The sequence below is a fragment of the Rhinolophus sinicus genome, chromosome 17 (genome assembly GCF_057876585.1).
Source record: "Rhinolophus sinicus isolate RSI-liver-muscle chromosome 17, RSI-T2T, whole genome shotgun sequence".
In the NCBI taxonomy this organism is placed as follows: Eukaryota; Metazoa; Chordata; class Mammalia; order Chiroptera; family Rhinolophidae; genus Rhinolophus; species Rhinolophus sinicus.
In genome coordinates, this window is record NC_142517.1 from 61,905,464 (window position 1) to 61,931,330 (window position 25,867).

The following is a 25,867-nucleotide window of genomic DNA, read 5'->3' on the forward strand; positions in this document are numbered from 1 at the left end:
GAGAAATAGATTTCTTCTTAAGTCTCAGAAGTTTGGGATTCTACTTCTCACAGCAGTATACTCTAAGTAATACAAAAACTTCACTTCACACAAGTCCTTTTTTCTCCTAGTGATTGGTGCCAGAAACAAAGATTCTGGTCTTTGGAGAAAGAGAACATCCTGTAGCTTAAATTATCTCTAAATATTTTTACACCATTGGCATTTGGGGCAAGAGAATTCTCTATTCTACAGGGCTGCCCCTCTCATGGCAGAGCCTTTAGCATCCACTGTCTAAGGCCCACTTAACACTGTTAGATGCTCACAAGCGTTTCCATCTAGCCCCTATGCAGGCGAGTGGGATCCTGTGCCAAGCTAAGAACCACTATGCCTCTGACTATACGGATCCTGGTCCTTTCAGGCTGTTGTGTGATTTTCTGCTTCCTTTGTTCATGACACTTGCTTTGGTTAATAACATTGTACTTAATAACTAATTATTTTTTTCTTTATTTTAATATTTTTGCTTTCATTTAATTTTAAATTTCTCTTTATTTAATACCAGGTGTGATTCATGGTGTCTGTATCTCTCAGAGTTTGTACAGACAGAGATACTTGGAAGAACTTCTCAGGGTTTATAAGATGAAGCATAGTAAGATCCACAAAATCAGAAGCATTTAAATAGGCGCTGCACTTTTCCATCTTGAAATTGAGAATGCTTGGAATACCTGTCATCCATAAAAATAGGTTAGGAAACTAAAGGATGGCTTACTTCTTATGGTGAAGGTACACTAGGTAATTTGGATTAATATTCTGATTGAGAACTAGAAAATCTGGGGGGTGGGGGGGAGAATCTATCTGATGGCCTCATAGAGCCAAAAAGAAAACCCAGAATTATGGAACCATGATGTAGAATGGAAAAGAAACCCAGAGAGATAAACTGGCGTTTGGGGACACTTTTCCCTTATGGATGGCATGTCTGCTGATTTTGGAAAGGGTGGCTAAGGGGCTGAGAAGTGTCGTTGACCTTAGAAAGAAAAAAATACGAATTTGGGGCTTACTGTGGGTGGGTGGCCTTGTAAAAAAAACCCCAGCCTTTAGCTGGGGAATCTGAAGGGCTATACTTAAGAGTACTGTGAACTGGAAACAGAACAGTATTCTGACGGACTGAAGCCCAGTTTTAAATGATCTCAGTTCCTTAAACTGGATTAAGTGATCCTTAGACTCTTGCAAGAAAAAACATAGTTCTTTTTGGAGGAAAATAACATTATCTTGAAGTTTAAATTATCTCTACAACTTCTCACATACTATGTCCAGCGTTCAGTCAAAAATCATAGAACACATAAGGAGATAAGAAAACATCAATGAATACCACAAATATAAAAAAGACCCAAAGGGGATCCAGATAAAGGAATTATGAAATACAGACTTTAAATAACTATTTTTAATAGTTCAAAAAAAATAAAAGACAGGCTCAAGCATTTCTACAGAAATTTGGAAACTATGAAAAAGTATCAGACAAAAATTTTATAACTTAAAAATGTAATAGAAATTAATAACTCATAGATGAGCTCAATAGCATATTAGACAAAGCTGAAAACTAAAATAGTAAGTTGGAAGAAAGGCTAGATAAAATATCCAGCTTTGGGGTGGCCGGATGGCTCAGTTGATTAGAGCACGAGCTTTCAACAACAGGGTTGCTCGTTCGATTCCCACATGGGCCAGGAAAAACTTGAATCCACCCTCAATGAATTGATTTAATCATGTTTTCTGAAAACATAACCAGCCATTGGGTCTTGAAAACTTGTAATTTTTTTTATTTACAAAAAGGAAAGATCAACTATTATATAAAGACAATACTCAACTGCCATCTGATTATAAATGAGAATAAAATATTAATTCTACCCTTTAAACAATAAAGATTGTCAGACTGGATTAAAGAAAAAAAAAAGATATGCTACTTACAAGAGGTATATCTAAAGAAAGTGTGAAAGTGAAAAAATGTAAAGACCATGCAAACATTAACCAAGAGAAGGCTGGTGTAACTAATAAACTTTAAGGCAGAAAGCACCACTAGAAATAAACCATTCATGTGGATGAAAGGTTCAATTCACTGGTCAGATTTCAAATCTAGATTTATGTGTATCACTTACATGGTCTTAAAATATATAAAGCAAATACTGACAAAAATAAAAAGGAGAAATAGACAAATTTATAATAATTATGCAGGATTTTAACACACCTCTCTCAGTAACTGATAGAACAAGCAAATGCAAATAAGTAAAGATATAGAAGATGTGAACACACACAATTAACAGAATTGCTCTAACTGACATATGGTACATAAAACACAGTACCTCAGTGGTATGCAGATTATTTTGAGATAAAGGTAATCTTAGCTTTAGGTTCAAGAAAAACTTCTGCCACTCAATTGACTATGTAGAAGAACTTGAATTAGGGGCCTTGCCCATAATGGGAGAGTATCAGAGATAATCTCTTTTTGACCCACTTATATATGGCAGAGCAAACTTATGTTTACTAAACATCTACTCTTATAATTGTGCAGTGATCTTTTGAAGCCCCCGAGCCACCTTAACTCATCCCTCACTCAGAATGTCTTACATACCTGTATTCTCCTTTCTATCTCTGAACCACTCTTGCATGTGGGGCCTCAGACTCTTATGTATGTGGGGTTCCCATACATATGTATATATTAAATTTAGTTATTTTTGCTTGTTAAAAAAATAAAATAAAAAATAAAAAGTGATACCCAAGAATTATAAAATATAGGTGATCATATACTGTGTCGACAAATTTGAAAATACTGAAATCATAAAGTATATCCTACGACCACATTTATGCAATTTAGTTAGGAATAAAAAGAAAAGAACTATAGAATCTTCAACAGTTTGTAGATTAAGAAATGTCATTCTAAATAAACCATGGTTCAAAGAAGAAATCACTATGAAAACTAGAAAATATTTTAAATTAAATAATAACGAAAATCCTACTTAGCAAAACTTATAGAATGCAGCTAAAGCTGTGTTTAAAAGGAAATATATAGCCATAAAATACATATATTAGAAAAACTAAACATCGAGGAGCTAAGCATTCATATAAAAAAAGAAAAAGGAGAGCAAAATAACTCCCCTCAAAGAAAAAATAGAAAAATATAAAGATAAAATCAGAAATCAATAAAATAGAAAATAAGAATTCATGAAAGAGTCCCTGGTTAAATTATTCAAGGAAAAAATTAAGAAAGAAGATACAGATAATCAATTATCTGGAATAATATAATGACTTATCTTGGAGACCTAATAAAATCATAAGATGATACTGTGAAGAGCTTCTTACCAACTTATCAAAATTGAATAGAATAAATGGGAAATCTGAATACTTTTATAACTCTTAAAGAAATTGAATCCACATTAAAGATTTTCTCACAAAGAAAAATAGATAGTTTCATCAGTGAATTCTACCAAATAGTTAAGGAAAAACAAAATTCTTAAACTACTAAACTTACACAAAATTTTCTGAGACTAAGAAAAGAGGAAGCACTTCCTAAACTGTTTTTGATTGAGACTAGCAAAACCTTAACACTAAAATTGAAAGGATAGGATGAGAAAAGAAAACATATGCCAATCTCATTCATGAATATATCTGCAAAAAATCCTGCAAACTGAATCCACTGATATATAAAAAGTATAACAAATCAATGACAAATTGGTTTAACATTTAATAATAAAAAAATGTAACTTGCCACATTAGTAGTTTAAAAGAGAAAAATCATAGGATTATCTCAATGTTGAATTTTATTAAATGTATTTTTTTCCATCTATTTGTTATTCATCACAATTGATATGAGTATATATGTAGAGAGGCCAAAATATCTATGGATAAATTAATACAATAAGTAGGTGAGTTTAACAAAGTTGTTGGATACAAGATCAGCTGTACTGCAATTACTCACAAAAATCAACTATACTTCTATATGCCAGTCAAGAGAAAATTCCAAAGTTATCAATTACAATAGCTTCAAAAAGGATCAAATACCTGGGAATAAACCTAGCAAATACATAGGAGTCTTTGCAGAAAATTACAAAGCATCATTCAGAGATATTAGGGCCTAAGTAAATGAAGAGAAATATAATAATCATGGTTTGGAAGATTCAGAATTATAAAGAAGTTAATTCTCAAACTGATCTATAGATTCAAAAAATTCTCATCAAAATCCCAATAAAACTAATATTCTACTAGATCAAAACTTATAACACTAGAATATTTAGGACAATTTGGTATTGGTACAAAGATGGATAAATAGATCAGAGGAAAAAACAGTTTAGAAACATATCCATGCACATAAGGGCACTTCATTATGACAAAGATGACACTAGTGAGCAATGGGGAAAACATGATCTTATCAAAAATTGGTATTAGGTTAATGCATATCTATAGTGGGGGGGAAAATTTAACCCCTACCCTATAACTAGCACAAAATTCAATTCTAGGTTTAAATGTGACAGGGATAACAATAAAGTTTCATTGTAAGGATAGAACAGCACTGTCCAACAGAACTTTCTGTGATGCCGGAAATGTAATTTATCTGCACGTCCAATATAGTTGTCAGAAGGTGCAAGTGGCTACTGAGCACTTGAAAAGTTGCTGGTGCCACTGAGGAAGTAAATTTTTAATTTTTATTTCATTTCAACTAATTAAAATTTCAAATTAAATAGCCACATGTTGCTAGTGGCTATAGTACTGGACAACGCAGTTCTACAAGATAACATAGGGGGATATATTCTTCAACTTGGAGCAAGCAAAGATTTATCTCTTTTGCATTACATCTCTGTCTGCTAAATCCAAGATCTAGACTATCTCCGAGTTGCTTTCTATTGTTTTTTTTGCTTTTTGTTTGTTTAAATATGGGTCACAGTTTCCTGTTTCTTTGTATACCTAATGCTTTGGCATTTTTAAAAATTGTATAGTATATGAGATCTGACAATTTAGTAGCGAACTGGTTGCAACGATGTTGCTAACTTTTTTTGATATTACAGAGATTATTCATTATGAATTTGTACCAACTGGACAGTTAACTGAGTTTACTATTTGGAAGTGCTGAAAAGGCTGCGTGAAAAAGTTAGATGAAAATGACCTGAACTTTTCGCCAATTCATGGCTCTTGCATCACGACACTGCGCCAGCTCACACGGTACTGTCTGTGAGGGAGTTTTTAGCCAGTAAACAAATAACTGTATTGGAACACCCTCCCTACTCACCTGATCTGGCCCCCAGTGACTTCTTTCTTTACCTGAAGATAAAGGAAATATTGCAAGGAAGACATTTTGATGACATTCAGGACATCAAGGGCCATATGACAACAGCTCTGATGGCCATTCCAGAAAGAGTTCCAAAATTGCTTTGAAGGGTGGACTAGGCACTGACATTGGTGCATAGCTTCCCAAGGGGAGCACTTCTAAGGTGACCATAGTGATATTCAGCAATGAGGTATGTAGCACTTTTGCTAGGATGAGTTTGCAAACTTAATTGTCTGACCTCGTACAATGGAATATCATACTAGTATACTGGATGTCTTCCATTTGCCCCTCCAAATCTCTCCCTATCTCTTTCTACCATGCTATATGGAAGCAAGGAGAAGGAATGAATGGCATCAAGCATATAGGTGAAATGATTATTTTTAAAGAAATGAGATATCCTTATTCTGAGACTTGAGAGAAAGTGAGACATTAGATGTAGGAAAAGCCATATATTTGATGATGGTACCTTAATCTTCTTTATAAAGTATGAAGTAAGGATAAAGGATGGAGTCAACAAAACTAAGATTTTTCTGTTTATTAGCATCATTAATAACCCCTAAATAAATGTGAAATTCATGACTGTTAACAAAACCCAGGAAGAAAATCAATATTGTTTATAACTATTTCACAAAGATCTTGTTTTTGCAACAATGGTATAGAATAATGTTTTACCCAGACCTGGAAGCTAAAACCAAGAACATACAGACAATATTTATAATTCAAATGAACTAAAAATACCTATAACATATAAAGAATTAAAATGCTTACTTGGCTGACATGCACTGGTGTTAAAATTAAGTCCAGAACTCCAGACCAGCCAGCAAATACACCAAGTGGTATTGCATATGCTAATGCAATCATCAAAAATCTCAAATCGCTGTAAAAAAGAAAACATTATTACAGATTCAAAATTTAGAATTCAAACTCCTACTCATGAAAAGAGTCATTTGGAAATTAGAACATTAGAATAAAAAAAAAATATTTGTCGGTTTGTTAATAAATTCAAAGTTCTTACATCAGTTACTTCAGATTCTTAAAATGTTGCTTAAGGTCCTCCCCTCCCTCACAATTAGGCTAATTGTAAGTCTGCTATTAGATCTTGCTCTTTAATGAGTCAATGTAGGTCCTCGCATATTTCTATATTGATTTAAAGGACTATTTGAACTATTTTTCCATATAAAATAAGTAAATAAACAAATTCAAAGTTCTTAAACTTTATTTTTATAAGAATAGCCTTTTTGCTCATATTGCTTAAAATTGTCAGTGTTTATTATATGCATGAATTACCAACATTATTTCATAGAATGAGTAGGTAGATTCAGTTAAATAAAAACACACTCGTATTTGAAAGGATAAATTACTGTTTCTTAGGTGGGTACTAGACTTATTGGGTTGATCACTTTGTAAGTTATATAAATGTCTAATCACTGTGTTGTACACCCGAAAGTAATATATTTGTATTTCAACTGTGATAGAAAAATAAAAATATTCAAATGTTAAAAAATATTGTTTTTCCTTATAAACAAGATACAGAGAAAAAACAAAGATTAAAAACAAATATATAATTTACCAGTTTTATCATTTTCAGAGAGTAGTTTTAATTTTTACTTTATTATTATTTGTCTTATTATTATTTAATAGGCAATATAATTCAAGTGGTTCAAAAACAAACAAGTATAAAACTATAGGGAAAATGTCTCCCTTTTACCTGAATCCCACTCTTCCCACAATTACCAGTGTTATGACTTTCTTGGATAACCTCACAGAAATATTTCAACATATACAAGCCAATACAAATACATACATACATATACATATATTTTTTCTTTTTCCAATCTTTTTACATAAATGGTAGCACATTACAACCACTTGCTGAACTTTACCTTTTTAACTTAGGTCTTAACGCTCTTCCATAGTCAATACATGTAGAGCGTCTTCATTCTTTTTTTTATTATGGTTGCATAGTATTGCATTATTTTGGAATGTATATCACAATTTATTTAACCAGCACCCTACTGAGATATAGATATATAATTTTATATATTTTATACAATATAATGTTTATATGTTTATATATTATACACAATAATATAATTTTACTCCTTTGCTCTTACAGTCATTTCACATGTCCACTAGTACACTTGGAGAATCGATTTCTAGAAGTGCGACTGCCATGGCATATATTATGTGTATTTGTATCTTTAATAAGTAATGCCAATTGCCTTCTGCAGAAATTGTACCTCTACATACCTATTAAAATGGCTAAAATAAAAACAGTGATAACACCAAAGTCTGGTGAGGATGCAAAGAAACTGGATGACTCGTATATTGCTTATGGTAATGAAAAATGGTACAGCCACTCTGGAAAATGGCATTGAAAAAAAAAAAAAAGAAATATTCAACTACCATACAATTCTTCGATTTCACTCCTGGGCATTTATCTCAGAGACATGAAAACTGTGTTCACACAAAAACCTGTGTGATACAAATATTTATAGCAGCTTTATTTGTAATAGCCAAGAAAACTGGCAACAACTCAGATGCCCTTCAACAGGTGAATGGTTAAACAAACTGTGTACACGAATACCACGGAGTACTACTCAGCAATAAGAAGGAATAACTACTGATACACAAAACAACCTGGGTGACTCTCTAGACAATTATGTTGGGTGAAAAAGTCAACCCCCAAATTTTATGTACTCTATGACTCCAGTTATACAACATTTTTGAAATGACAACACTATAGTGATGAGAACAGATTAGTGTTTGTCAGGGTTAAGGAATAGAGTGGGAGGGAAGTAGGTGTGGCTAAAAAAGTGCAACAGGAGTGATCCTTGTGATGATGGAAAGGTTCTGTATTTTGACTGTATCAGTGTCCGTATCTGGTTCTGACATTATACTATGATCTTGTAAATTGTTATCATTGGGGGAAACTGGGTAAGAGTCAATGTCATCTCTCTGGATTATTTCTTACATCTGCATGTGAATCTACAACAGTCTCACAATAAAAAGTTTAAATTTAAAAATGTAATTAAGGGCGGCCAGTTAGCTCAGTGGGTTGGAGTGCAGTGCTCATAGCACAGCGGCCGCCGGTTCGATTCCCACATGGGCCAGTGAGCCCTCCACAACTACATTGAAGACAACGACATGACTTGGAGCTGATGGGTCCTGGAAAAACACACTGTTTCCCAATAAAATTTTTTGAAAATGTAATTAAAAGTAGATATCATTCACAATAACTATTAAAAAGTACTAAACTATAAAGTATGTAGGAATAAACCAGGAAGGACCAAATCTCTATGGGGGAAAATAAAAAGAAGCAAGTCTTAATCTAATTAAGAGAACAAAAGATGATCTAAATAGATGGACAGTCCATGCTATCAGTTCACCTCAAATTAATCTATAAATTCAATGCAATCACAATTAAAATTCCAGTTGGTTTTTTTTTTTAGAAACTCAAGAACTATGCTCTAAAGTTTATACGGAAGAATAAAAGTCCTTGGAAAGCAAACTCACCCTTAAAAAATACAGAGGGTGTCAAAAACTGTATACACATTTTAAGAAAGGAAAACTGTATTAAAACTGTAATACTCAATATAGTATAATGATAACAAAAGATGAACACAAGTCACGTTTGACTTCTGTAATTACACATTGCTAACGTAATTCAATTCAACTTCGAAAAGTAACACACAGATAACATCTCTTAAAATACGTACACATTTTTTTGGCACCACCAGTATGAAAAAGGAGGTCTTTGTCCTATCAGATATTAAGACAAACTACATGGCCAAAGTAATAAAAATACTGGCCCAAGAACAAAGAGAACAATGGCAGGAAAATAGCTAAGATACAGAAACTCAATACACTATAAAGGTGGCATTACAAATGAAAGGGCTAAGGATTCTTTAGCAAATGATGCTACTTCATTTCATGGAGAAGAAAAACAAAAACAAACCTGCATCACTATTAGGTTGGTGCAAAAGTGCGGTTTAAAAGGTTAAAAATTATTGCAAAAACTGTAATTACTTTTGCACCAACTTAATAGTTAACATCACATACTAAGGAAGATTCTGGTAGGTTGAAAACCTAAATAAGAAAGATAAAACCAGAAAGTTGATAACTAAGGAATTCATGGACAAAATTAGTAGGCAGAATGGGAATACATATTTGAATTTTTAGAATTTTAAATCAACAAGGAATTTATACGTAGAATATGTAAATCATTAAGAAAATGACAGAAACTACTATTAAGAAATGGGCAGAAACTATGAAGAGGAATTTATAGTAGATAAAACTTAAAAGACAAACAATCACATAATGAGAGTTGCAAACTCTCTTTAATAACCATGCAAATTAAAAGATATATTAGTTTATACCTATTAGGAGAGCAGAAATTAAAAAGATGGATAATACCAAGTTTGGGTGGGCATACAGGGAAATGGGCACTGTTGATGGAAGTATAGATAAGTGCAGGTATTTTTGAGAGCAATCTGGCAACACTTGGCAAATTAAGCTTAACTATATTATGACCTGGCAATCCTGTTGTGGTGTCTATTTTCCAAAGAAATTCTGAGGTCTACTGTGACCCATGAGATGTCCCTACAGTAGTATTTGTGATGACAATGAGTTGGAGGCAATCTGGTTACACAGTGGGAGTGGGGAGATAAAATGTGATGGGATACAAAGAACTAGTTGTAGTTGCATCTTGAAAACAGGGCGCTAATATCACAAAAGGAGAGTTATCTAGATACCATACATCTCCAGATGGAAGACGAAGCATCACTTATGGATTAGTCTTATAAAACCAAAACCAAAGCAAATATAAAAACTTGAATCAGAACATAGCTCTGGTTAACAATTTATAGGATATACAATGGACAGGAAAACATAGCAAACGACACCGCAAGGAGGCAAACAACAAAATCTAGACCTTGGGGACAAAAGAGATGGCTCCTCAACAAATAAAAGAGGAAAAGAGAGAGTCGAAAAGGAAACCAAAGATTATAATGGATTTGAGCCAACTGCAGTGCATGGACCTAATGTAGATTTTCATTCAAACAAATTGTTAAAAAAACATTTATGACATTTATGAAACAATTGGAAATTTAAACACTGATTCAATATTAGCAAACTATTGTTAAAAAGTTTTTAGGTATGATAATGGTACTATATTTATGTTAAAAAAATAGGGACTCTTTAACATATATATATTGAAATATTTACAGATGAAATGACTTGTCATCTGGGATTTGCTTCATGATACAGGAAGGGGGGAGTGGGTAGAGATGAAACAATATTAGCTATAAATAGGCAATTGTTAATATTGGATTATGGGGATTTGAAGGTTATACTATTGTAACTGCATATTTCTATAAATTTCCAAAATGAAAAGTTATGAAAAACCACAGTGTTTAGCAAAAAAAGTTCACACAGAATGAGATATATAATGTGCCATCATTTAGATAAATTAAACATAGATGCATACAAAACAGTACACATATTGCAAAAGCACACAGACAGATAACACATTAAATGCATTGAGAGGTGGCCTGGGTAGGGGAGTGGAAAGGGAATGGGAGTGAGAAATATAAATAAAAGAATGAATGACTAAATAAATGAATGTGTTCTTGTGTCCTGAAGTAAGGAACATGTTCAACTCAGCTCTACAGTCTTGAAGTTTAAAAGGCAAAAACAACGACCACTATCATCAAACATTGAACCAATATATAAAGGGAGGGAAACATTTACATTAGATTACACAGGGTAAACGTATATTAAGAGATGGGAATCATATGAATAGTAAATAAATTTGTGGTGGAAACTTTGGCACATAATCATTGATTTTTTTCCCCCCAGATAATGGAATTAGAATTGAGAAAAGCAGTTATTCCGATTGATCCAGGAAGTATGATTTCAGGGGTTCTTTGAAGGACCAGAGAAAATTACATGGGTCAGCTAGGGGAATGGGACATGGTAGGTCCAAAGAACTCCCGTGGCTAGCCCAAATGTAGAAGCAAGCCATCTTGCAGAGTGAACAGACGAATATGAGAAGAGACAAAGGAATGTTAGGCATTATCTATTGCTATCTAATCTCTGGCTTGGCATAAAGAAAAACTTAAATAACATTTTAAAAAAAAACTATTTAACAAATGTATGATAAAACATACTGATAAAACAAATGTATGCCACTGATAATAATTCAATTTGACTAATATTTTTTCTTTGCCTATTATGTGGAAGGCAATGTACTAGGTGCTGTAGCGATGTGATTTTCAAAAACTTTTTACTGTACTCCAGAGTAAGAAACATATTTTCACTTTGTGACCTACCCATACATACATATAGACTGAAACGAAAGTGTCACAAAAAGTGTCATTACTACAAGTGATGCAGTAATATTTTCTATTCTATTTTATTCCATTGTACTTTTTTTGTTTTTAAAGGGGTCAACCTACTAAATTAGTTGGGTGAGAACTAAAGTTTGAAAAGTAATGTTACATAGCTATGCTAACATGGTAGCCAGTAGCCAGATGTGGCTCTTGAACATTTGAATGTGGCTAGTGCAACTGAAGAACTAAATTTTAATTTTACTTCATTTTAATTAATTGAAATCAAAATTTAAAAACCGAAGCAGTGTAAAGTACTTTTCCATTAAATATACTACAACTTAATTTTTTTGGTAGAACTGCAATTTACTTTAACTGCTGCTCTGGATAAGATATTATAGTGTCACGTTGTAGCATGTGTTGTTTCTAGTATTATAAACTGCCACTGATCTTCTTGGTGTCAGTGAAGTCAATTCCAAATATTTTGTTTTGTACGCAATGATATAACATTGTAATTTGTTTATTTGAATATTTTATGGAGAAGAAATAAGAGACTGGAAGAAAGTATGCTGCAAATTTCATAATGAATGACAACTGCAATTTGCTGTAGCAGAGCAAAATGATGTCTCTTGTGTAAAAAAAATTAAGATAATTAAGTGGTTAATATTAAGAGATGTTCAACAAATACATGGTGAATTTTATAAGAAGTTTCTTCTCAACAGCAAAAAAATAAAATCAAGAAAATTAGTTGTCCGAAATCAGAGAATTAAATGTCCAACAAACATTTTAAAATAATTTTTAACAGATTTGAGCTTGTAATTTCAGTTGGCTATAAAACAGTTTGTGTTCCTGCATAAAAATAAAACCACTTTTGGATGGAGACATGGTAAAAGTAATTATTTCAATTATGGAAATTTTTTTAACCATTATGAAAAAAATGTATTCGACAGAGGTGAAGAGAAAGATCTTCAATTAAGGCCCAAACAACTGTCTATAAAATATAAGACCTTTCAAACAATATCAGAGATGTGCTGATACAAAATTGAAAAATTGCAGGTACTTATTTTTAATTTTAGATAAATGGTGAAATATGGAAGACACTGATCAAATGTTAATTTGATGAAATTTAAGTGCAGACCAAGGATTTCTAATGAAAACTTAGTATCTGAGTTGTGATATGCTGTAAGTGTAAAATACACACTGGATTTCAAAGATTTTGTATGAATAAAATAATGCAAAATATCTCATTAATAATTTTGGACATGGATTACATGTTAAAATAGTATTTTAGATATACTGGGTTAGATAAAATATGGTATAAAAATTAATTTTTTTTTACATTTTTTAAATGAAGCTACTAGAAAATTAAAAATTACCTATTATGTGGCTCATACTATATTCCAAATGAGACAGGAATTTCTATATGGGACACAAAGACATAGTTCTTGACTACAGGAACTTACCATCTGGTAGGAGAGGAAGACTAGGAAACAAAGAACCAACTAGAGAGAGTTGCTAATGAATCATTAAAAACTCATCACAGCTAACTGGGGAAAAAATACAAAAGGTAAGTTCTAGATGCACAATTGCAAATCATAATTACCAGTGATGGTCTATATATCCAAAGAATTGAATTCAGTACTGGACATCTGAGCCTTCAAGGGCAGAATTTAATCTAATTACATTTAAGTTATACCAATAAATTAAAATATTGTTTCTCAAAGTATGATCCCACTGGAGGTAAATAAATAAACATTATATATTTTACTCACTTTGTATTGACTGGCACTTGTTTATTTTAATGTGTATTAAGAAATACAAAATGAATAAAAAGAATTTACATATTAGAAAAAATAAACAGATATAACCCCAGATTTCACAGATATTATTATGTGGCATGTTTCCTTATAAAATAAAACTATTTAACTAAAACATTTGATTTTAAAAATAGTAAGCAAATAATAGTATAGGTGGTATGTACAGATGACAAAAATTACGGAGGTTTTTGTTTTGTGTAATTTTTTAGATGTCTGATAAGTCCTTCTAAAGTATTTAATCAGTATTTAATCAATTATTTACAACCTGATTCATAGGTAGCTGAAAAATTACTATCTTAAATTATCTTAAATAAATGTGGAATTATCTTGAAGGTGCTAGTCAGAACACTCAGTGTGATTCTAAGTACACTTACCTTAATAATCTACAAAAGCTCCGCCGATAACTCAGTCGTTGGCTAGCTGCAGCAACACTGGGAGGAAGAGGAGGCCGGGTTGGGAAATAAGCTAGAGTTGCAGAAAATAGTAGGCAGACAACTCCAAATTCTGAAAGAAACACAAAAAGCTCAATATTTCAAGTATTATTTATTTGACACATATTTATTGAGCATCAACTAAGCTCTAGGCATATGAAGATAAGCAAAATATAGTACCTAGGCAAAACAGTTCAGTCTTGTGAGAAAGATGGATAAGTAAAGACATAAATTTCAGCAGGTCATAGGTAACAAATGATACTAAAGGCAAAGAAGTATGGCGTGCTATGGTATACTACGTAGAGAAAAAGATTGAGGCAGTAAACAAGTGTTACTCTACAGAGAAACCACATTAAAAACGAACAGTACTGAACTATAAGAGATTTTGAAACAGGTCTAGGATGCTTATCTAATAAGCATGGTCCTCAGACATAAAGAAATTGAGAAAATTGGTAAGAACAGGACTGGAGAAGGTTTGATCGATGATACGATATTCTGATGCATAGTGCAGGACAGACTCCATTTATAGGCTATACAGGAAATTTGAACAGAACAGGAAAATATCTAAAATGAGAAACCAAGAGACAGAGAGAAAATTTATAAACACAAGACTAGTTAACGTAGAATGTTAAACAATCAGAACTAAAATGAATATCCAAACAGTCTGAGTTTAGCACCATAGAAGGGAAGGTTCGTTCCCAGGAGTCTCAATCATTCCCTCCAGAGTTCTGACATCTAGAAGTCCCAGCTTTTGTTAACTGTGTCCAATTTCATAGAAAAGTCAGGAAGCCCTGAAATATAAACCTGCCTATGCCATTAATTAACTTGGAACTTAAATGAATCCCTTACTCTTTCTATACCAATAAAGGGATTGGACTAAGTGATTTCTAGCGGTCCTTTCAGTAGGATAATTCTAATTCTAGGGCTATATTCTTATAAGACACTTTACCACAAATAACGTCTTTCTTTGTGAATCTGAAGAGCAACAAAAAGTTAATGAATTGTTTTAATTTACAGTTTTTAAATTATTAGTAACAATAAAGGAGCAACTTCCCTATGCTTACTGGCCATTTGTATTTCTTCTGTGATTGCCTTGTTCATATTCTTTCCCCATCTTTCTACTGGCATTTTTGTTAACAGCTTGAGATATAATTCACATAATATACAATTCACACATTTATAGGACACAATTCAGTGGTTTTTAGTATATTCACAGAATTGTGCAACCATCACAGCAATCAATTTTAGAACTTTTTCATCATCCCAGAAAGAAACTCTGTATCCATTACCCCCACAAATCTCCAAGCCATAGGTTACTATGAGTCTAATTTCAGTATTTATGGATTTGAGTATTACAGACATTTCTTATAAATGGAACCATATAACATGTGCTCTTTTGTGATGGGCATCTTTCGCTTGGCATAATGTTTTCAAGGTTCATCCATAATGGAGTATATATCAGTGCTTCATTATTTTTTTTCCTTGCCAAATAGTCCACTGAATGGATACAGCACATTTTTTAATCTACTTAGTTGACAGACATTTGGATTGTTTCTACCTTTAGGCTATTATAAATAATGCTAAGATGAACATTCATATACAAATTTTTGCATGGATGTATGTTTTCATCTCACTTGGGTATATATATAGAAATGAAATTGCTGAGTTATATGGTAATCTATGTTTAAAATTTTGAGGAACTATCAAACTGTTTCCAAAATTTTGAGGAACTATCAAACTGTTTATACTCCTCCCAGTAATGTGTAAGGGTTCCAATGTATAATTTCTCAAGTTTCTGCCAACACTTGTTATTTTCCATTTTATTCATTATAGCCATCCTACTGTGTATGAAGTTTATCTCATTATGGTTTTGATTTGCATTTCCCTGATGGCTAATGACAGTGAGCATCTTTTCATATGCTTGTTGGCCATTTGTATATCTTCTTTGGAGAACTATCTATTCAGTCCTTTGCCCATTTTTAAATTGGGTTGTTTTCTTTTTGTTGTTCAATTATAAGAGTTTTTAAAAACACATTCTGAATAAAATTCCTTTATCAGATATATAATTTGCAACTATATCCTCCCATTCTGTGGGTTGTCTTTTCACTTTGTTGATGGTGTAATTTGATGCACAAATGTTTTTAATTTTGAAAATACCAATTTGCCTATTTTTTCTTTTGTTATTTGTGTGTTTCGTGTCCTTTATAAAAAAAGGCTTCACCTAACCCAAGGTCATGAAAATTCACTCCTATGTTTTCTTCTAAAGTTTATAGTTTTAGTTCTCACATTTATGTTTATAATCCATTTTGAGTTAATTTTTGTGTATGGTGTAAGGAAGGGGTTCAAACTGATTAGTTGGTATGTGGATATCCAGTTATTCCAGTATCTTTTGTTGAAAAAGATTATTCTTTTCCCAGAGAATTGCCTTGGCACCCTTGTGAAAAGTCAAGTGATCATAAATGTAAGATTATTTTTTTTGAATCTCACTTCTGTTCCATTGATTTATATGTCTGTCCTTACGCCAGTACCATGCTATTTTGATTAGTGTAGTTTTGTAGTAAGTTTTGAAAGTGGGAAGTGTGAGTTTTCCAACTCTATTCTCTTTCAAGATTGTTTTGGCTATTCTGGGTCCCTTTCATTTCCACATAAATTTTAGGATCAGCGTGTCAATTTCTGAAACAAAGGCAGCAGAATATTAACTGAGATTACACTGAATTTTAGATAAATTTGGGGAATATTCATCTTCACAATATTAAATTTTCTAACACACTAACATGGAAGTCTTTCCATTTCTTTAGGTCTTTTAAAATTTCTTTCAACAGTGTTTTATAGTCTTCAGATTTTTATACTTATTTTGTTAAATCTATTCCTAAATATTTTATTGTCTTTTGAGGCTATTGTAAATTGTATTGTTTTCCTAATTTCATGTTCAGATTGCTCACTGCTAATGTACAGAAATACAATTGATTTTTATATATTAATCTCGCATCCTAAAATTTGTCTTTTTTTGAGGATAAACTTCAGGAAACTCTACTTGACCTCCAAAATCGGAGTCAAGTGGTCTTCCTCTGAGCTGTCAGAGCAATTGTAGGGCTATGGTTATGGCACTTACCATCCTGTTTTACAAGTGAATGTTTACCTGTCTGTATCCTTTGGGACATTGTAAGTTCTGTAAGGGCAGGAACCATGTTTATCTCAGGGCCTCGCACAGTGACAGATACATAGGATCTCAAAATGTATTTGTTAAATTAATAAGTGAGTAAATGAATTAGTACAAAGTTCATTATAATCTGGTCCCTTATCTGTCCAGCCTCATTTTCTGCCACGTGCTACCTACGCCCAAACACACATATTTACACTACTCTAGCCATACCAAATTACGTGCAGTTCCCTGTATACGTTGAGCTCTCTCATGCCTTTCTACCTTTGCAGTTGCTATTCCTTCTGCACAGAATACCCTAACTCACTTGAACATTTGGTGAACTCCTATGAAATTCTTAATTTTACACTTGATCTTAGCCAAAAGGCCGAGAAGCGATGAAATTCTTAATTTTAATTACCATATTCTTGGTAAAACCTTCCCTGACTCCTCAACTTTCCCCCAAACCCAGGCTAGTTAGGCCTTCCAAGCTCTGTATGTCTCTATTTGTAGGACAATTGTCTCACCAGTGACCTTACCAACTCCCGGTGCTTAGCACAGTGCTTGGTATATGAGCACAGTAAACACAAAAAGTTTTCTGAATACAGAAGGAAATAATGAACAGCCACATGGGGAGAGGGAATATATTTAAGGAGATTTGTAGGAGACTGTAATATAAGCGTAGACTAGGGTTTGGCTCTAGAAATAAAGAGAAAGGATCCAAGAGAATGTTTGGAAAGGTCAATATCCCTTATAAATAGACTAAACACACAGAGAGTAGGAAATGCAGAGAATAATAAACCGTGGGTACCCTAGGTTTATTAGGTTAGAGAACATGGCCAATAAAGGAAATATTGCAAGGAAGAAAACAAGCTTAACACCTACCAATAGTTGCTTAACTAATGTTTCTCGCTGATCATGTTTAGTTTTATCTACTGATAATATATCTAGAAAAGACACCAGACAATGTGTTACACAGCGCTTAATTGTAAATGGATGGGAAAACTAAAGAAAATCACCTTCCATGTAGCAATAATACATCTGAAACTTAATAGCTTCGTAGAAAGGGTAAGTTTCAAGTAGACAGCTCCATATTAAATGACAAGAAAAGCACATATATACATATGTATATAGTCGTCCTCTTAAGTATTTTGTAAGATGTGATCTGGTATACAAAAAGCAGAGTGAAGATGACTGGGATAAAAGACAAAGTATAAAACTTCAAAATACCTGCATATAATACAGTCTCTATGCGATCTTTAATGTGGGCTCTGCTATTCTCTGAAGCAAGCAGAGGTGACGTCCCATTGGGAGCTGGAACAAGAAGTGGTCCAACTAAAAATGCACACGCTCCACCAAGATAACTTAGCATTGATGCAATAGCAGTGGCGGTGGCCCGTTCATCTGCAGAAAACCACGTTGTGGAGAGGAACGGAGCGGCATTCATTACGGTTGGACCTGCTAGTCCATTTAACATCTGTCCTCCATGGATTAGTCTGGAATCAAACAAATTAAACAAATTAAGAGGCTGTGAGGTTGGTGAAGCATTTTCTAGACAAAAAGATATTAGCCAAATAGCAGTTAACTAGGGCAATAAGAATACATACATATAAATAATATGCCACACCTGAATGGTAATGTATGTTGATTCTCTATAAGGGAGATCAAATACAGTAATAGCTACTCCCTATTCATTTCATAAATATTTATTGAAGCCTCTTATTTGTGCCACATACCAAACTAAATACTTCCAAATAACCTCGTTTCATTTGTTTTAACAACACTATGTGGAAGCTATTATTGTCTCCACCTATCGAGATGGGAGAGTCTTGGCTGAGAAAGATTAAGAAATTTGCCCAAGTGCTAACAGGCAAAGCTGAGATTCAGACCCAGGTCTGACTTCAAAATCCATATCCTATCAGATTGCCACTCATAAAGAGACCTAGTAATTGCCACCCGTCCTACAAATATAGTTGAGTTCAAAATATCGTCCCTACTCTGTGACAAGTGATGGGAATATAAAAAAGAAAAGTCATTATGGTATCTTCTTATAGAAGAGGAACTGGTCTGCAACTAACTATCGTTGTGGGATTCCATTTCTTTTCCTGTAAAATGAGGAGATTAAATTCAATATGTACTGAGCATCTACCTGTTAGGTTAAGGTATCTTCTCTCAGTATTTTATTTAGTGCTTTATCCTGTTCCTTACTGATCAAACCCTTTCCCTACATTTCTTCCTCCTCCCTTAACATATTCATATTCATGAGTAGCCTTGAAGAAGCAGCCAGAAGCCCAAAAAAGCACAGACAAGAAAGGGAGGTGAGTCCACCTCTTATGCCTCAGAGGTAGAGGAACGGGCAGGGACAGTATATGTGACATATACATGATACTAACTACGAATTTTGTTTGTTTGTTTGTTTTGCTTTTTAATCACCATGTGGGTGTCAAATCTCTTTTTAAATCATTGCCACCTCAGGGTACTTAGAAAAAGTTTCCTGACTGCAGGAGGAGGTAATGAACAGGCATATGAGAAAGAGGTAGGTAGGGCCCCAATACAGAAGCATAAGTGAGTGGGAAGTGAAATATGTGAATTAGGTCTGCTCACATCTTTGTAAATGTTGGAAAAATTATTTGAAGGCAAAATAGCTCCAAGCATCATTACTAAATTAGGAAAAGTAATGACATTTTAAAATCTTGTGTAAGGGAACTATTTTCCAGATAACAAAAACAGTTTAAGCTGTTTATAAACCGAATGCCTCCTTCAAAGCCAGTAGATCCCAAGCTGTCACACAGCAATTTCTTCACAGAAATATTTTTGAAACAATGTTATTAAGTGGCTTTAATCATGACTCCCTTAATCATGACTCACGATGGCACAACAATCAGACAGTACATGATGGCTCATAAAGATTAACTGCTTTGATACTTAATACTTTTGTTGTTGTTATTGTTGTTGCTTTTAATGAGGAGTTCCTGAAAGACTCATCTAAAGGCAGAATGGTTGGAATGAGTATATTTTATTATGCCTAAATATGTTAAGAGTAGGAGGAGGACATGGAAGAAACAACCTATCAAAAAACCAAACCAAACAAAAACTTGATGTAACAGTAGGAATCCTCAGGGTAAGGTATAAAACTCAAAGTATTGCCATGGCTTAGCTCTTTGTTACCCCTCCGTGGAATTACGAATGGACTGTTTTCCAAGCAGCAAACGTCAGAGTCGTAGAACATGCGAGCTTGCAGTAATGTAAGTGTCATCCAAGTCCAGGTGACTTAATTCTCAGAGCAGAATATTTCTCATGACAGCGTGGTACATATGCTAAAGCAGAATCCAAAGCAAGTATGATACTAGGGACATTTCTAAGTCTACAAGGTCACTGAACTTGGGGGGGGGCAACTTAGAACATATGTATTATCATAGTGAAAAATCACCTCAGGAATTAAAACATGCTGATTTGGTATTTTTTAATTACTCTAACTTAAATAACTATGTGATTTTTGCACTAAAAGTCATTATACACAAACACTCCTCACAAACGAGCTCTATAGAACTGAGACCTACAGGATCTTGGGGTTACCCTCTGAATTTATGGAAAACCTCGCAGGGAAACCCAGTCCTGTTCTTTCCAGCAGCCTGAAGTTTTCCAGAACTTAGCCCTGCTCCTTCTCACACTTGTATCCTAGAGTCCCTCAGGCTTCGCAGTTACTTATATAACTAGTTATAAGCACTGTTGTCCTGGTAACCAGGACATAACACTAATCTGTATGATCAAGATTTTTATGTTTGCCTGATACTATTCTCTGTCACCACCATTACCTTACTCTATTTTATGAAATTAAGGTTTGTAAAAATATATTTAAAAATAAAATTCAGTTTTATATATAAAATCTAGTTTTCCCATTTAATGGTAGTGCAGAATTAAAAGTATGCTTTTCTGGAACAATGCTGGCCATAAAACATAATAAAACCACACAAACATTATAATAAACTCTTTATAATGACAATAAAGGAGATAAAATTTTTATAAATTATTCAATACAAGCTGTGTTTCTTAACTCAGTCAACAAACATGTACTGAGTATTCACTGTGTATTGAGTAAGCACTGTGATAGGCCTAAGCACATAGGAAAATAAAATTAAAAAGCTAAAGCCCTTGTCCTTAAGAATCTAAAAGTAGCTGAAGCATCACCTACCAGCACCCTACCAGGGATGCAAAGAAAAGTAAGACAATAATTAGTCCTGTCCCTCAAGCTTACGGGGCCTGTGACAGTGGAGGTCACTGCTTGTCCTCCGTCTCCTCTCACCTCTGCGCAGGGGCTTCACATGTATGCAAGGGGACCTGAAGTTCCAGCTCCAGCTGAGCTCCATCTATCCCCTTCCAAACAGCTGCCCCTGGGGCCTAGGGAGTAAGAACAGGCCTGGGAAAGAAGACTGTTGCACGGATTCCTGGGGTCTGGTGCGGCTAGAAGGTGGTGGGCAGGGCGGGTGCATTTCGTTGGCCCTACACGCTTCTCAGCCCATGGGGAACGGCAAAGCTGAAGGAAAGCCAGAGTGGGACACTTGCAGGCGGGGACCAGGACCAGGACGCTTTGACAGTATTGACAGAAACAGTGGGGCCACAGAGGAGAGCAGGTTTGGAGAACTGTTTCTAGCCATACAATACATGCGGATAGATGGTTATTGGGGGGGTGTACTCATAACTGTATAAACTGTTCACTAAGTGGATTAATATCAGTTAGAAGCTAAGGAAAGAGGTCGGAGCTAAGAGATATATGTTGGAGGTGGGGAACAAACACTGGAGAATACCAATATTTTTTAAATAGAGGAAGAGGAGTCTGGAAAGATGATTGAGAAGAGCTATTATAGAGGCAGAAAAAAAATAAAAGAGGTAAGATTGCCACCAAAGCCACTAAGGAGAGAAAGGTATCAAGAACATAAGAATGAGTGGTTGATAGCATCAAATCAAACAAAAAGATCATTTCACTGAAATGGAGTCTGCAACAAGGAGCTCATTCATGATCTGAGTAGGAACAGTTTCCGAATGTTGAAGATGGAAGTCAGTCTCCTGAGGAAATGGAAATTCAATTTAGACTATTCATTCTAGTCGTTAGAAACAGATGCCAGAACAAAAATTAGGTAGATAAGCTTGGCAATGTGAAAAGAAAAAACACCCAGCTTAAATCAATAGTCTGAACTGAAGAAGTCTCTCTGCCTTCACTTATGGGAAGATAAATGCAACTCGTGATTGTCCTAATGCTTTCTAAGCACTCGTGAAAGAAGCTGGCTTTCAGAAATTAATAGTTATTGATCTGAGCTGACTGTTAAAACTAACACAGAAAAACAAAAGAGGAGTGATTCACAATTTTCAGTAAAGTGAAGTAACTCATGTAATTTAATGTCTATTGTTCTGTGTCATCGTACCACGCTGCAGTATTGTTTTGCATGTAACAGCTAAGTTCCTTGTGGGGAAGGACCAGGGCTTCTGAATTCCCCAGAGTGATTCACGAAGTGCTAGGGCAGAGTGGAGGCTCTCTAGGAAGGCATGGACTAATTCAAAGGAGGGAAGTGGGGTCACTGAAATACACAACTAGCCTGCGCTTTAAAACTTCAGTTACCTAAACACATACATCACATCAGGGCTGAAATGGATTTTAAAGAGTTTAAATTCAGCAATACAAAAAACAAGGTGATTAACAAATATTCTGGAAATAAAGCTTTTTAAAAAAGACACTGAGGGTGATAAAAGCGAGGCAGCACTTTAGTCCTGTCTTTAATAATGGACTTGGGAAGGGTAGGCAGGTATTAGGAGTGTAAAGAAGCAGTTTTTGTCTCCTGGGCAATCAGCTCTGTAGCAGAAAGGGAGCTCTCTGGAAACTGACTAATTTCAGGGGTCTAACTCTTGCTTCCTCTCTTGAAACTTCATGCTTGATGAAGACAGTGTATATTCGCAGTTAGGGGATTGCCAAGTCTGACCTCTGTAGGTCAAGCTGTGACAGATCTGCCAAGGGGCAACTGTCACGCTCTCTATCCCAGTCTCCTCTCACTGACTCCTTAACTTCCTCTCCATCCCACCCCTTCTTCCTCCTTCTGGTCTTCTTCCTTTTCTCTTTCTTTCTCCTTACCTAGCTTCTGCGTACTTTGGAGGCCTGGTTTGTGCCATCCCCACAGGCAGGTGGGAAAATGGATCAAAGAGAGGGTCATTTCCCTAGCGAGAAAGATTAAAAGTCCAGGTTCTCCAGCATCAGCAGAACTAGATGGCCAAGACTAGGAAGGCCGGCTGCTGCCCCCTAGCATCAGACTGCTGGGGCTTGCGGTAGGCCAGGGGGCACCTACTGAGGACTCCCCAAGCCCTGCCCTTGCCCTGTGCCCCTCCAGCCCCAGTGAGAGCCCCTTCCCATAGAGAGGCTGAGGCCTCAGGGCACATGGTATGGCTTTGCACACAGTTGCATTTTTTGTCATATTGTTCAATATACTACAGCTTTTCGAACAAATGCCAATAGCTAAAGTTCAAACTAAAGACCTATAGTTCACGTTTTCTACTGTACTTGACATTTCAGTTTGTATTTAATGATATTCTGATATCCTAACCTTTTGCTGCCTGACATCCTGGAACAAACACCTATTGTTCTTAAATTATTTTCTACGTAGAATAATATGTTTTAGCATTAGAAGTTTTATAGCTGGAAAAGATGTCAAACCTCACCTAGACAACCCACTCTCCTCATTTTATAGATATAAAAAGTGAGTTCCAGAAAGGCTAACAACACATTTAAAAATCACACTTATAATTTTATAACTTCCCCTTTATAACAAAAATTGTTGGGGGGAGCTCCACAGTTATAAACCTAGCTAATGGCTAAGCCAGGACTAGAAAGTAAAATTAGAACTGATTTCACCAGTCCACAAATCTCTCTACTCTTCCACCTGGTCTCATTCTGAACATTCTCTGTTAGTAGTAGTGATAAAAATCATTGATTGTTAAGATAACCCAAGGTTCTCAGATCCAAAGGCATGTTGTAGCTAGCATATTTTTATTCTGTGTATAGACCTAGTTTATAAACCTTCAGTTTATTATGACTAGCATTGGTGATAACATTAGATAGTCGGCTTTTTAGAAACTTAGCAGATACTTCCTCAGTGTAAGTTTAGCAGTCTTAACTTAAATTCTATATATTTTTAATATGAAATAATTTAGAATATGCTAATGGTTCACAAACTTTCTCCCCATTCCCAATTCCTAATTATCTTGCATCAGATTAAATTCATGTGTTACAGCATTTCCTGGATATTAAAAATGGCGTTAAGTGCTAGAAATAGTTTTCCTTTATGTAACCCAAGAAAAGATAGGGCAATAAAAAGGGTCAGAGATGGTATGAATTTATTACAGGGAAAGGGAAGTTAGGAAGGGAGAAACACGGACGATGGTGGAAAGGAAATGAGCCTTCTAAAGACTGTTATAGTAATTTCAGTTTTCTTTTATGAAAATCTATTTCATTTTTGTATCTTTAAAAATTTTGGCCAATTATGATTCAATTAACAATATCTATTAAATATCTACTATAGTCAAGGTACCTGCAACTAGACACTAAAGGGGATATAAAGATGAGCATTACAGCTTTGGCCCTAAAGAAGCTTATAATAATTTATCAAGTACCGGTTATAGAAAGTACATAAAAAACACAGTGAAAGAATTTTGGATTAGATGTCAGAAGACTCAGCTTCCAGTCTTAGCTAAATATATTAACCATATAATCTTTGGTGAATCACTTATTCTTTTTCTGTTTCAATTTCTTCAAAAATACTCTATCTATCTTGCAGGGTATTTACTAAGGCCAAATGCAATAATCTCTCAGCAAGACACGGGAAAAATGGACAGATCTGAGAGATGTCTATCACCCCCCACTTTGTCTCATAATGTTTTTCTTGTCTTAAAACTTTTATTTGTACTCTTAGCTTTAAAGTATATATACTCATAGTAGAAAAGAAGTGCAAAGAAAAAAATCCATACAGTCAATAATTCAATTAAATAACTCAACCATGACTAATATTTTGATTTTTTAGTCTTTTTTTCTTTTAGTTTTTTTTCCAATGTATCTCTCAATCAATACTTAAGCATAGGTAACCACAGATATCATATTGAATATACAGTTTTATGCACTAAATTATTTTAACTTTATAGTTTATCATAGGCATTCTCTCATTTCATTAAAGATTCTTTATAGTTTATAATTATAATTGTTATTGGCTCCATGAAGTCTATTATACAGATGTACAAAAACTTATTTAAACATTTTCCTAATGTTTGCTACTTATTTGCTAATATTAATAATGCTGTTGTGACAATCTTTGTATGTAAATATTTGCCACTTTCCAAATTATTTCTTTAAGGTCAATAAATCAAAGGTATGAACATTTTAGGCCTTATGAAACCTACTCCCAAATTGTTTTTCAGAAGGGTTTGCAGTAATTTACATTCCCATTAGTAGTGGTTGACAGGACCTGCCTTCCTGACACTGAGTATCACTAAAGAATATATACCCATAAGTAACTTGCTGTACTAGTTTTCCATTGCTTTCATAATAAATTACCACAAAGTTAGTAGCTTTAAAATCATACAAATTTATTATCTTACAGTTCTATAAATCAGAAGTCCAATGTGGGTCTCTCTGGGCCACAATCAAGGTGTTGGCACAGCTATGTGCCTTTCTAGAGGGCAGACACTACAAAACAGTTCTAGAAAGGTTTAAGATTGCGATCCCTAAAGCAAGCCTCAGGTCCCCAACTCAGCACCAGGCAGAACGTGAAATGCAAAAGCTCTGCAGACCCCATGAAGAAAGCGCATGTCCTCTGATAGTCATGGGTGTG

General features: G+C 34.4%; 1 protein-coding gene across 1 annotated transcript in view; it reads right to left on the reverse strand.

Annotated features, from left to right (window-relative positions):
• Nucleotides 1–25,867, reverse strand: part of SLC49A4 (solute carrier family 49 member 4) — a 70,228-nt gene that overhangs the window by 25,824 nt on the left and 18,537 nt on the right. The window contains exons 3-5 of the mRNA XM_074330911.2: nucleotides 18,234–18,499; nucleotides 13,808–13,937; nucleotides 6,056–6,164 (exon numbers count right to left, since the gene is read on the reverse strand). Of these exons, the coding sequence (XP_074187012.2) occupies nucleotides 6,056–6,164; nucleotides 13,808–13,937; nucleotides 18,234–18,499 (505 nt within the window). The remainder of the gene's footprint in view (nucleotides 1–6,055; nucleotides 6,165–13,807; nucleotides 13,938–18,233; nucleotides 18,500–25,867) is intronic.